Source organism: Lactuca sativa, chromosome 9, assembly GCF_002870075.4.
Source record: "Lactuca sativa cultivar Salinas chromosome 9, Lsat_Salinas_v11, whole genome shotgun sequence".
NCBI classification, from domain to species: domain Eukaryota; kingdom Viridiplantae; phylum Streptophyta; class Magnoliopsida; order Asterales; family Asteraceae; genus Lactuca; species Lactuca sativa.
This window is the reverse complement of record NC_056631.2, coordinates 36,886,641-36,901,224: the sequence shown is the minus strand read 5'-3', so window position 1 is coordinate 36,901,224 and position 14,584 is coordinate 36,886,641. Positions and strand designations below refer to the sequence as shown.

Sequence of the window (14,584 nt, the reverse complement as noted above, 5' to 3'; positions counted from 1 at the left end):
GGGAACTGGCTCCGTCGGTTCAACATGTATGGTAGGTTCGTCCCTATTTTCGTGGAGCATCCGTCTCATTTCTTCCCTTTGTTCAGCTAGCATAGCCTGAATCATGGCTTGAACTCCAGCCATGGTGACTGGCTCAGGTGCAACTTCTTCAACAACAGGTATTTGCTGAACCACTAGGGGTTGGTTCCTACCTCTATTTGCGTTCACGTTTCCGCTACGGGTCCTTGCCATCTTGATCTATACACCGAATAAGGTGAATTTAGATCTTTATTTAGGATAGACGTTTTAAATCGTCCTTATCACTCCGAAACGTTTACATGCTAGTTCTAATATCGTAGTCGTACGTTTAGAATCCTAAACACATAGGGTTTCCAGATCCGGTCGGCAACAGACCATAGATCCGAACAATTAACAGCATATTATGCGCAAAGCATTTAGCACATAAAAGCATTTTAGGCACAATTCCTAAAATAAGCTAGTGCTCACACCTCACAATCATCGCTTAGCATTCTAAGTTTAAGTCTAGAAATCCTACAAATTCCTAGTTCGCTTAAACTAATGCTCTGATACCAACTGTGATATCCCCAAAATCACGGCCAGAAAAGACCGGTTTGTTTATGCTTTGTTTAAAAATCAAAGTTACATTTTAAATGAAAGTGTTGCGGAATTTGTCCCAAAACAAAAATATGATAAAGATTTATCAAAAGCATTTCCATAGAAATGTATTTCATTAAAAGACTCGGGATGTCATGTTCGTACAGATCAAAAGCATAAACAGTACAATATAAGCCTTACTATATTATTTCATATCTACAGGCCTATATCCGTAATCCCTCGTCCAAAACATCACACCTATGCTCATGCGCCACTACCTGTAATACATAAAACTGAGTGGGTCAGGCTTGGGAGCCTGGTGAGCACATAGGGTTTTCAACCCACAATAAATAAGTTTATTAATTTCATCGATCAACAATAACCCGATTACCCGTTCCCGTTATCCTCACTTTACGTCCCTAAACACCTATCATAAGGGACCTAGCCTAAGGATCATCATCGGGACGGACACTATTGCTAAGGGGATTCCTCAGCAATAAATGTCCTAAAGGAAACCATGTGGGGGATGGAGTACACCGGTGAACATATCGTTCACAAACACCTACAGGTTGCGAGCCTGCTAGTGTTCCACTGGACTGTCTAGAAGAGTCTGTGGTCGTCATCCATACTCCGCTAGATGACAGAATCAACAACATCGACATCGAGGCCTCTCATCATTTTATCACACATCACCTATTGCATCTACCCATGTTTTACCCCAACATTTTCGTAGATATAAAATACATATACAGTTTAAATCATTGAAAACATGTATAACAACGTTCATCTAGCATAGATAGCAAGTATTCAGATAATATGCACACATAACACGTAATTTATATAAAATACTTCATATCTATGTGTAAGTTAAAAGTAACTATGCACTCACTTGTTAAGGTGATGATTCCAAAATCAGGCAGCGCTTGCTTCTAACGATTCTATTTTCCTTCGACGAAACCTAGCATTATTATCGCTAAATTTTAGTCTAATATTTACCGTGACCAACTATTAGTCTTAGTATTATTATTATTATATAAGCGTTAAACAATATTTTCCAACCACTATGTACAGACAGGGGCTAGACATAAAACACCGGAGGGCAGGACCATTTTGGCATATAGCACTTCTGAAATCCAACAACCCTATGCGGCCCTTTAAACCAGATTCCCCGTACCGCGAGTAGTTAAAAAAAAATATTATAACGACACTTATATAAGTTATAATAATAGCTCAAATATTTATTATAAGTTCATAATAACAATACTAATTTTAAATATAAGCTATATTAAAATAAGGTAAGCATAACCTACTTACAAGGGGGTTTTAGCTAGGAGTTGGGCTCTGCAGGGGCAGAACTTCGTCGCTGAATCTTTCTAAGAAAGATTCGTGCAGCGCTTCAACGCTCACCTTACTATACTAAGCTACAGAAAGAGAAGTCGAATCACGAGGGACCGAAATGCTCGGGGGATAAGGAGAGAAAGACTCTTGAATCAAGAGAATGGTGCAAGAAATATGAGAGCCCAAGGCTCTTATTTATACTAATTGAATTTTCAAAAACTACCCTCCATAATTACTTAATGACCTTTTAGTTATATAAACAACTAAACACCCCTCTATAATACTATTATAAATGGATTTAATGATATTTGTACTAAACTAATGTCGAAAGAACTCAACATTAGTCTTATAATGACCGCATCGTCGATACCTTTCTAATGATATATACATATGTATATATATGTGTACGTATACATGATTTATACTTTATTTTAATACGTAAATATGTTATTATAATTTGTAACTCGTTCATACGAACTCCGTTTTTGACGTTCTTTATATCCACGTGTAGGTGAAGACGTACTCTACAACTTTCGTTTCGACTCCGTCGGCTAATTTTGACTTTATTTTTAAAGTTATATTTTTAACAAGCCGGGACAGGATTGATCTGTTTAAAATCTCATAACTTCTTCATACGAAGTCAGATTTGGGCGTTCTTTTTATCGATGTTCTTAGTTTAACATATTCTACGACTTTCGTTTAGATCACTAAGGCTAAATCTCGCTCTATCGTAAATTCACTATTCACGCTTCCCGGTATCGTGCCGGTTCTGTCGTGAAACTTCGACGGGTCATAACTTCTTCGTTATAACTCGGATTTCGGCGTTCCTTATATGCACGGAAACCTTGAGACATATTCTACAACTTTATGTAGAGATATCGGGATTATCTCACACTTTAATTTTGACGCTCATTTTTATTCTTTATTAATTATACGTTTATAATTAAATAATAAACACATATAATTCACATAATACTCAAATATTTCATCTTTATTACTTCAAAAAGAGTTACAAGAGTTGACCTAGACTATTACATTGACAAAAATGCTTAGCCCTGAAACCCGGACGTTACATAATAATATAATAAATCATCATTTCTCTATAAATGTCATTCTACAGTACATTCGTTATTCACTTATGAATAAAAACTATGATTAATTTTTTTTTTTTTTTTTTTACATTTTAAGTATCATTCATATATGAATATAGCATATACTAAACATAGTATATTTATATTTAAATATTAGACGATTCATTAACTTGTGAATATTACATAGTATATTCACTTGTGAATATTAGATGGTATATTCACTTATGAATATTAGATAATATTTTCATATCTGAATATGACATAGTATTACATGGTATATCACATGTGAATAATACATCGTATATTCACTTGTGAATATTAGATGATATATTCACCTATGAATATTACACAGTATATTCACATATGAATATTACAATGTGTTTTCACAAATATATATAATCTTTATATGTTATTCACATATGAATAACATACAAACTTGCATATTTGTTTTTTTGTTTTAATAATCATATACTGATTCAAGCAAGAAAACATATTCATATATGAATATAACGTGGTAATTTAGTTTATGCATTTCAACAAACAGTTGGAGTGCATATAAGTTAACTATTTTAAAAATGTTAAAAAACATCAAGTTATCAATTCCAAATCATCATATACTTCCGATTTCATCTTCAGATGCGACACCTATGTCTGATCGATTTCTCATTTTGATTTTGATTTCCGAAAATCCAATTGGGAACCTATGAGTACCGATTCTGAGTCCTTCAATGTCGACCGTGACTGCGAGTCAAGAACTCCGATTCCAATTTCATGAACAACGAAGAAATTCTGATTCCAACTGATTTCGTTTGCGAATCTGGGAAATTCTAGTTCCAAACTTTAACAAATCGATGAAATTGATGAATTTAGATTGCGAATTTGTCTTGAACGACGAACCTCCCATCTATGAATATTGATGATTGATTAACACTGAATGACATTGATGATGGTTTAGTTGAAGAAATTTGGATGATTGTTGAAGGTTGGAGGAGAAATTTTGAGGATGAACGAACTGTTATCGAATTCTCTATAGTTACATATTTGACATTGAAGGTTATTAACATATTTACAAGTTTGTCACCGTGTCTTTTTATGCTTATATAAATGAGAGGCTAAGAATGATTCCCTCATTCTCAACCTTTTTTATTTTCTCAATTGAACCCACCTATATATATATATATATATATATATATATATATATATATATATATATATATATATATATATATAAACTGTTTTGTGGGTAAATTTAAAACCAAAATGACCATTTGTGAAATTTTGTCTTATATTTAGGTTTACCGGCCTTCATAGGAAACACAAATATGTAGCTAAAAAACATTTCACATAAGCCAAAGGAAGGGATAAAAGACTTCCTTTTATAGTTAAAGCAATTATCTATACAAATATTACCCATCCATATCCATATCCATATCCATATCCATCTATCCATAATCCATCCATGTTGCTTATTGTATGTACAATACAAGCACTAAAAGTCTAAAACAAACTGTAATCCCCATCCCACCCCACCAACCCCTCAAAAAACAAACCCCACAACAAAAGGACAACTTGTTAGTACTTCTACTCGCCCTATCATATCATTAGTCGATCCCCGGCCTTTATACTAAGTTATATATAACAAAGATAATTTTATGAAGAAGAAGAAGAAGAAGTTGAAGTTGTAGTTGTTGTTTTGAATACGCCATGTGGATGATCATATGCAGTTCTGAAACGTAGACCTGATCCTATGTAGTTTGATACAGGACAAACCCAACAAAGAATGTTGGGACCCAATACCTATAAATATATAAATTAATTAATCTTTTTTTTTCTTTATATGTTATAAAAGAAAAGAAAAAAGAAAAGGGAAATGTTGTCTCACTGTAGTTAGATTTTCATAGACCCCAAGATCATACGGATGAGAGTACACATTTCCGCCTTGTTCAGCTAGCAACATTGCCCTCACGCCTTCGTAATACTGTCACATGTTGATGTTATAAACATTGTTTATGTTTAAAAAGATAATGCCTACAATAAAAATCTATATATTATTTAAAAAAAAAAAACCTCTATTGTGGTTTTGTTTTGTAATGTAAGATGGATATGCCACCCCAAAAAGACACCTAAAGCCATGGTAAGTGCAATTAGCAACATCCCGGATATGATCTGCAAAACAAATGAACTTTGTAAGATTTTTTTAAAAAAAAAAAAAAGAAAAAAAGAAAAAGAAAGACTTCTTACATATACAGTTCTATAAGATCCTTCGGGTTGCTGTCCATCTTTTTGTGTATCAACAGTTAAACTACCTAAAAGCAAAATCTACACATCCAAAAATAAAGAGTAAATTACATGAATGGTCCCTATGGTTTAGTGTAATTTGCGTGTTTGGTAACTAACTTAACTCAAAAGGTCCCTGATGTTTGTTTTTGTTACGCGTTTGGTCCCTATCTTACCTTAAAAGACTATTTTTCCCTTGATTTTTTAATTTATTTAAATAAACACACCCACCCCCTTCATCTTACCTTACCTACCCCATCATTTTTATAATAGTCGTTTTTTGTAAGATCCGGACCAAACGCGTAACTAAAACAAACAGTAGGGACCAAACACGTAACAAAAACAAACAATAGGGACTTTCCGAGTTAAAAAAAAAATAAGTTAGGGACCAAGCACACAAATTACCCCAAACCGTAGGGACCATTCGTGTAACTTACTCAAAAATAAATAAATCACTTCAATCATTTAAAAGTTTAAACAGAAATGGAGAAAGAAAGATTTAAGATGATACACACCATAGAGTATAGGCATGCGAGGACAGCATATACAACAAACACAAAGAACACCTTATAGTTGGCGTGGCCCACACAGTTGTTCATCCAAACACAATGGTGATCCTTCAATTTCATTTCCAAAAAGGGTAAAATCGTCATTTACTAGCATAAATCATAAAACAACAGAAGGTGGCAGGCATACCATTCTTAAGACACAACGTTTACATATACGACAATGATGGGAACGAGGTGGCTTGTATGATGAACATTTCTTGCAGTATCTCAAGTCACCCCCCTGCAAAAAACAAATCTACAGTCTCAAAACACAAGGGTAAAATCGTCATTTACAGTTCTTTCAGCCCAAGAAAGAAAGAAACAGCATTTGTTCATACAGTCTCATATGGTATTGGTATCGACACCATTTGAGCACTAAATGAAGTTTATGCTGCAATTAATTCTTAACTATTACATTCGTTTTATTTAATTTATTATTTTGATATTATGATCAAATATCGTGTTCAATTTAAGTTCTAATCATATTGAGGTTAAATATAATTACATTTGTATTGTTATTTATAGAAAATAGTTTGTGATTAATAATAGTTCTTATATAAACATTCATTTGTCATTTACCAACATTTCTATACAAAAGGGTAAAATGGTCGTCATGCACTCATCATATTCATACACTTCATTCTGTTCAATAAAAGAAACAGTCTTTATGTATACATCACTTTATCCAGACAGACATCACTATCCATTCAGCCACTTCATCCATACAGGATTTAATAAGAAAACTCATAGTTACATGTTGTAAAGTTATTAGGGAGTTGAATATACCATATAAATTATGTAACTTCACAAGACTGAGCATATATATTTTGTATTTCCTAGCTACACATTCAAGTCAAAAAAATAGTTACAATTTCTTGTCGAATGCGTTACTATTCCTCAGTTTGCATGATTTCTTACTATCACATTGAACAAACTAGTGAAAAAACTGTTTTGCTCTATGATCAGAATTCAAAAGTCAACACCAAATACAAGTATAGGAAACTTTTATGTTCTAAAGCATTTTCCTTTCTTCTTCCCCTAAGTATTTATAACATCTTTACATATACAGATTATAGAGATAGATCTAGTATGAATCATGCTAGTAAAAATAATTGGATCTTGTTGAGTTGACAAAAATGGTCATAACCATCAGGTGTAAGTAGATATGAAAATAGCTAAAGGCACCTATGATTAGAGATATACTCAAAAGAGAAGCATTGATCAATTATCATTTATCACCATAACAAATATGTTTCTATGTCTAAAAAGGAAGCCATGTTGGATGATCTTGAAATTAGTTTGTTATTTATTATAGCTATTTATAAATGGCCATGAACACAACTCTTTACAACAATCTTGAAGAAGCTTACAAGACTTAACCTTAGGGTTTCAATTTTAAGAAGAATAGCCATCAAGTGTAGCACGTGAGGGAAATCAATGTGTCTGCTAAAGCAACCTCCTGCCAACGGTATTTAAATTTGAACATGCCATTACCACATTTAGGTGTTAAGTTTTTCTAATATAACAGTTTCAATGGGGATATGGCTCAATTTGGTAAGCTATAATTAACTGTTTCTTTTTTACTAAATGCAGAAAGATCAACTCAACAGAGAAAGAACACTTAATGGGAAAAAAAGAAGAAGCAACCCCCTGGTTTCAGTACATGCCTTAACGTCTAATGGAAGAAAGTATACAGTTTTATCTTAAATATCGATGAAGATCACTTATGTTGAGTATTTTGGGAATGATGTAGATTTTGATATGAACCAGCTAGAGTAGTTGAACATTAACAAGCTAACAATCAATCCCAAGAAGTAATGGCTACTTAGCAAGCTAAGGGGAAAAACCCTTTTAAGGTCGGTCTAAACAAATCATAACAACGGATTATCAAATCACAGATTTTGATTTGCAGAAATGATTTTAAAAACACAGATGGGATCTTAAACCTGAAAAGGAAACTAATCGAATGAATATAATAAGAAAATGCAAATCAAGTAACATTCGAAGAAAAAGAAGAGATCCCGCATTGTGTACCTTTCGTTTGATCTCATGAATCGGGTGCTCCGAGTCCTCAATGTCGGGCGCAAATGAAGGTGGGACCCGACCAGGATCCGTGAACATGGCGACGACGTAGTTACGGATACACATAATCGCAACCGCGGTGAAAACGACGGTGTTCATGATTCCTGGAGACGAACGGAGCCCAAACCATTGGTCTACAAAAACGAAGACAGTCGAAAAGTATATGTAAACGATGGCAAGTGAGACGACAATCACGTGCGGCGAGAGCTTGCCGCCACTCGCCATTTCTCGAGGAGCCACGCTCCTTCTTCTTTTTCAAAATTTCTTTTCCGGTGATCTCACAATGGGCAAGATTAGGGGAAATTGTAGGTTGATCTTTGAGGTAGAAGCAGTGCGGCGGAGGTACCGGCGTATAGGTTTACGACGGCATCTCCGGCGGGGGGATTTGTTTATTATTAGGAGAGATTGCAGAAGGGAGCGGTGGGTGTCCGATAGGTCTATTTGGACAAAGAAGGCTCCTAGTTTTGGCTTCCACGTCAAACAAAGCCTGAAAGGCTCCGGAAGAAGAAAAGTACGAATAAGTTACAACATAGACCCTTACATTTTTCTCTATCATCTAAAAGTGGCTCAACATTAGTCATATTTCCTTTTTATGATTTTGTAGATTTGTTTTTAACTTTTAGGTCACGATCATTTCTTGACATTGACCAACATATGTGTTGTAAATCATAATAGTACCAAAGTAAGAAAACTGATTTATAATCTATAGTCTTCTCATCTCTTTACCAACAAAACAACTGTAAGGACTAGTACATAATCTTAGTTGTACATATGATATAGCTCATTATTTATAGTTTTATACCATTGAATCAAACAAATATTTCTCTCATCAATAAATGACAATGATTTATAACCAGAATTGATATGCCTCATAAAGAAGAATCCATGATCTTTCATTTTCACAAGACAGATAAGTAAGTCGACGTTACTATTAACCTAATACTTATAGATTCATCTAACTATTTATTGATGTAGGGCATGTTAGACTCCGTTTGATAGACATCTTTTTAGGTCCAAACAATTATTTTTAGTTGAATCGGCCGAAAAAACTATTTGATTTGTACAAAAAATGGGGTCTTTCCCGGTAAAATCATGGGCGGTCCTAGAGTGGGGGCAGTTGCTTATCTAATAAAAGTTTCTCTTAACAAACCTTACCCAAATCATGTATAAGATGTGTAATCAAATGTTGCCTCCTAATATATATATATATATATATATATATATATATATATATATATATATATATATATATATATATATATATATATATATATATATATATATATATATATATATATATATATATAAATTCTTTCTAGACTGAATAGCTTTTTGGTAACCTCTAAATGGAACCATTTTGAGGTGAATTGTTCAGATTCAATACGTGTGACTCAATCACCAAAAGACTTCCGAATGAATAAAAAACCTCAGAACTACATCTGAATGGTTATGCAATTTTACATTCCCTTAACTAGTAAGAGTTCAAAATTCAACGCAATTTACCAAAGTCCCCTAATGGCGGTTTTGACAACAAGTTTTTGATAGTTTTTAAAAAGTTAAAAAAAACCACTAATTTAAGAAAAAGTTCTTTTTTTTTGAAATATGAAATATGAGCTTAAAACTTTAATTTTATAAAAAAAACTCATAATTAAAAAGATAATTAAAATAACTTTTAGGAGTTTTAAACTTTTACCTTATATAATCTATATAACTTTACACATTTTTACAGTTACTTTTGTCAAACATTTTTAAACAAATAAAAAACTACAGTTTCAAAGGTCTTGTTAAAGACATCTTAGTTTTGTTTAACTTGTATTGAGTAATCCACCCTTCTAGCCTTATGCTGTTGTCGGATACTATACGAATTTGTTTTTTTTTTTTACACCGGCGCCCAACAAGTTTAGAGCGACCATTTGTGTTGCTTCAATTGTAGAAGTAGAGATATGAAATATTGTTCGACTTTGTGAAACAATTATGTTTGTTTGAATATTCTTTGGACTCATTTGAAGTATCTATGATCTATCTATTCATGGTTTATTTAGAGTAAATGGTTCAATCTTTACATATACACATACATGATATTTATTTTCAATTATTTAGCGTAAACTATATATACAATGTGATAATGAAGTGGTCTTTGTTGGAATGTCATAGAAGATTTGGTGATATTTTTGGTACAAGTATATAGAGTAATACCATGAGTATATTAGATCAAGGTTCTAAATGACGTGAGGCGTGGCGTGACGTGGCGGCAAGGCCAAGCCTCAAGCTTAACGAGTCATGGCGAACCATGACGTTTTTCAAGGCGTGATGTAAGACGGCGATTTTGAATTAATTTAAAGTTATATTACCACATATATATAAATTTATATTCAATATAATTACTATTTAGAAGTGTTGGATCAATAACTAATAACAAAAAATTAACAAAAACCACATTACCTGTATCTCCGATTAGAAAAGACATAACAAAGAGCAAAAAAACGTGTCTTAAACAAAAAAACACGTGTCATAACACGCCATAACGAGCCATGACGTGCCATATCACGCCTTGCCAGGCGTCATGCCTTGCCAGGCGTCACGCCTAACAGCAACGTTATGAGGCTTTTCGTAACGGCGAAGCCACGCCTCACGCTATGACGCGCCTTTTAGAACACTGTATTAGATTGATGTGATATTTCACTAAGTTATTTGTTGTTAATATGTATTTCGTTACGCTATGGTATATATTTTGACTTTTTTGAATGACAAACGTATATAAAACTTGGCCTTTTTTTCTAACTCAATAACAAGATTTTTTTTTCATCCTTACTTTCTTTTCCCTCTTTAATTCTTAAAATAACTCAAAAACAAAGTGGGAAAATTATAGTCCCTTAACCCCAAATGAAACCTTTAAATACACAAAAACCACCATATACGAAAGAGTCAAAACAATAGCAACGACATAAACCTTATGGCCTCAACACAAAAATCATTTTCAACATCTAATCAAACATAAAAATGTGGTATCAAATAAAATTCCCGTTTCCTAATAATACTTACCGTCTTCCTATAATCTAACCAGGAATACTTGAAAGTGATGAATATGTGCCTACAATAGCACTTATCAATCCAGCAAGAATCATTAAAGAACATACTGTAATCTGCAAAAAAAAAATTATAGATTTCTGCTTGAGGAACATACAAAAAAAAGGTAATATATTTTATACGATTATGAAAATAAAAATGTAAGTTTTGGACCTCAAATGTTGTGGTTTGACCACGGAGTAAACGCAAGTAGCAAGCACACGGAAAGATTACAGACTGTAAAAACATCAAGAAATTAATTATTTTAATTAATTAAAAAATATTCATAAAATGAAGAATAAAAATGTGAAACTTACTACAAGCATCATGAGTACTGATCCGGTCAAGGCCATTACAACTCCTGTAATGAATATAATAAATTAAAATAAAGTATGAATTACGTTTTGGTTCTTGAGTATAGCTATTTTTTCAATTCTAGTCCCAAAATGTTCTCTTATACATTTGGTACTTATTTGACGTTTTTAGTCTATGTTCTAACTAAAATGACTAAACTTTTGGGACCAAAACTAGTAATTTACTTGGAACAGGGACCGAAAATGTTACAAGAACCTCAAGTAAGCCGCAAAATTGAAAAAAAAAACAACTTTAAATAAGGACGAAAAATGTAATTTAGTTTTAATAAAAACAATCCATTACCAAAATATGGAACTGTTAAAGCTACAAGTAGGGTGAAGAACATCAAAGCTGTTCTGATGATTATGGAGACAGCATAAGAACTTTGTTGAGATGGAGGCAAAAGTTCTTCAATACCAAATGCTATTGGTGTAAGCGTTAATGCAAATTTTGTAACAGGGGTAACAACCTGTGTACAACATGTATATAATAATACTATTAGATTAATTAATTTTAAAGCTATATATATAGATATGATGGGATTTTTTTTAAATTGTTATTTGATGCATATATACCACTGTCCATGCTGCAATCTTGGAGGTAAGATAATGAGGTGGCATGTTTAAAGTGAATTGAGATTTAATGTTGTCCCCAAACATCAAGTATCCAAATACTCCTACTGCAGTGTACAAAACGAAACCTATAGAAAAGCTGCATTGCATGCATGCATGAATTCACAAGTTCAATAAAAAAGTGTTTGGGGTAAAAAAGTAATTTTGATGAATAATCGTGTCACCTGATAAGCATAGCAGATGGAAATCTAGAAGGATCTTTCATGGAAGTGTAGATATTTGGAAGAACAGAATGGCTACCATAGCAAAAACCAATAAGTCCAACTGCTACAGGCAAGTTTCCAACTTCTAATGCAGTTCCACTCGGTTGATATTCAATTCCATCAACTACCCCTAGCCATAGTAAGCATAGAATCACAGTTGCCAATGTTACAACTCCAAAAGCTGCTCAAAAAAACCTATGGAATTAGTCCCTTTAATTTATCTCAGGGGTAAAAAGGGAAAATTACTGAAGGATAGATATAGAAATTAGAACCTGAAATATAGGAGAGTAAACTGAGGTTTCTCAGCCAAACTGTTGGAAGGATGACAAGGGTGGATATAATGGCACATAAGTAATGAGAATCAAGATGTATGCCACCAATATCCAATTGAGCAAGTGGAAAAAGTGATGATAAATTGTCATTCATCATTATCAAATATTCCACACAAGAAGACTGCAGTATTAATTAGCACACAACTTGAGATTAATTTAAACTGTTAATTAGATACAATCATGCAAATGAAATTAATATTCACAGTTAGCACTTACAAACAATTCCATGTACAAAACCATCTGCATTGAAATGAAAAAAAAAAAAAAAAAACCAAAAGTTACTGTACTTAGCAGTTAGCACTATACTAGAAAACAAAAAGAGAAAGTTACATATTTGGTCCTCATGGTTTGTTTTTGTTATTTGTAGAAATATTTGAGTTTTGTATAAATACTCACAGCTATACATATGCGGCCAACAAAACCAAATGCAGCTTGTCCAATATCAGGGTAAGATTGGAGCCCATCATATCTTTCTAAACACAGTTTTATCAATATTCCTGTATAGCAAGAAATACCACCACCAAGTAATAGAAGTAGAAGACACAACCATCCTCCTTCTTTAAATGCATAAGGCATTGATAGGAGTCCTATACCACATAGGACATTTATTGCTGCATAACAATCACTACAAACAATAAGAACATAAAAATCTCATGGAGAATAATATGGGCTGAATGTTCTACTTTGAAGGAAGGTATTGGACTAACCATTAAGAACAGATTGAGAAAATGAGCACTGCTCTACAGGAGGTGGTAAATCATGGAGGCTAGGGATTCTTAAGGCTGATATTCGAGAGAACTTTATAGGGAGTGTTGAGATAGGAACTTGATCTTTGTCCAAGCTTGTTTCAGTAATGAGGGGCTTGTGCAAGGTGGATTGATCATCTGTAGGACCAAATGATCTCTTTATAGGTAGATTTAGATTCAACTCTGATGCGCCTTTTAAAGTACCCATAGACTGAAGGGGCATTGTGTACATGTCCATTGATTGCCTGCATAATTTGCAATTCATCATGGAAAATTATAAAAGTTAAATGTAATGTACTGTATCTGTGGATATTACTTATTGTTTAACTTGTGTGAGTTATCCTATAGGCAGGGTTTGAGTTGTTATCAAACTCCTTGTCTCCTGTGATACCCATAGACTGAAGGGACAAATTTGAGATTTCAAACTGCAAAGACTCTTTGCATTGTTGAATATACCAAAGATTGAGAATGCAGGATTACTCAAACTATTATAAGTATTTGTGTCAGTAATTGTTTTAATTAATCACAACATCCACATGCTTGTTACTTGTTTAAATCAAACCTTTAAACTGTACAGAGTGTTTTACTTAAGTGCAAATGTGGTCTTTTTCTTTCTGAAATGTTTGCTTAGGACAGATTTGGTCTACCCCTACCCTGTTCTCCCGAGGCCCTGGTCTGAATGCTCATTGAGCCTGGCTTTGTTGCTCGCATGGTTTTCTATTTACAGTTGATGTAGATTTGAAGAAATAACTGCTGCTAAGAATGATATATATGATAGAAGACTGAGATATCTACTCTTCAAGTGCAAATTTCATAGAATCATGGATATTTAAAAATAAACACTATGAATTTTTCGTATGAATGGCGGTATCCTTAAGTGTTCTTCTTCTAGATTTGATAATTTATACTCAAAATTGATCACAGTTGCATAGAGATTTGGTATAGTCGGAAACATCAATGGTCAAAGCTCGAAATGAACGAAGAGAACCTGTAAGTTTGAGGCCACGGATCAATGGAACAGTTTTGAGATTGAGAAGCGGTGATGAAGCCGGAATTGGTTTCAGCGTAGATTAATTCACTGTCGGATCCGGTTTCATCATCGTCGTTATCCTCGCCATCGCAATGTATTTCCGCTTCGTTTTCTTCATCATCTGTTTCAACCTCAATGCGCCTATCAGGCACAAATTCTTCGTCGATTTTCATCCCTGTCATAGCTAAATTATTCTTCAATTACAACCACATTCATAGAATTTTGGTGTCAGATGTATTGTGAAGTTGTTAGGCTAAATTGTTTGATGATTAGTGTAAAATTAGAGAGACA

General features: G+C 33.4%; 2 protein-coding genes across 2 annotated transcripts; both read right to left on the bottom strand.

The window, feature by feature from the left end:
- Positions 1-4,368: 4,368 nt before the first annotated feature.
- Positions 4,369-8,421, bottom strand: LOC111882741 (probable protein S-acyltransferase 16). Its single transcript, XM_023879103.3, has 7 exons — positions 7,883-8,421; positions 5,997-6,089; positions 5,816-5,917; positions 5,265-5,342; positions 5,091-5,189; positions 4,906-5,001; positions 4,369-4,820 (listed from the first exon to the last, which is right to left on the bottom strand). The coding sequence occupies exons 1-7, from the start codon at positions 8,153-8,155 to the stop codon at positions 4,674-4,676; spliced, it is 888 nt and encodes a 295-aa protein (XP_023734871.1). The 5' UTR covers positions 8,156-8,421; the 3' UTR covers positions 4,369-4,673.
- Positions 8,422-10,986: 2,565 nt separating this feature from the next.
- LOC111882714 (amino acid transporter AVT1E) lies at positions 10,987-14,475 on the bottom strand. The gene is made up of 11 exons (XM_023879080.2): positions 14,252-14,475; positions 13,225-13,508; positions 12,914-13,128; positions 12,734-12,757; positions 12,458-12,638; positions 12,147-12,366; positions 11,926-12,061; positions 11,654-11,819; positions 11,314-11,357; positions 11,171-11,233; positions 10,987-11,073 (listed from the first exon to the last, which is right to left on the bottom strand). Exons 1-11 carry the CDS (start codon positions 14,473-14,475, stop codon positions 10,987-10,989), a joined length of 1,644 nt encoding a protein of 547 aa, XP_023734848.1.
- Positions 14,476-14,584: the final 109 nt, after the last annotated feature.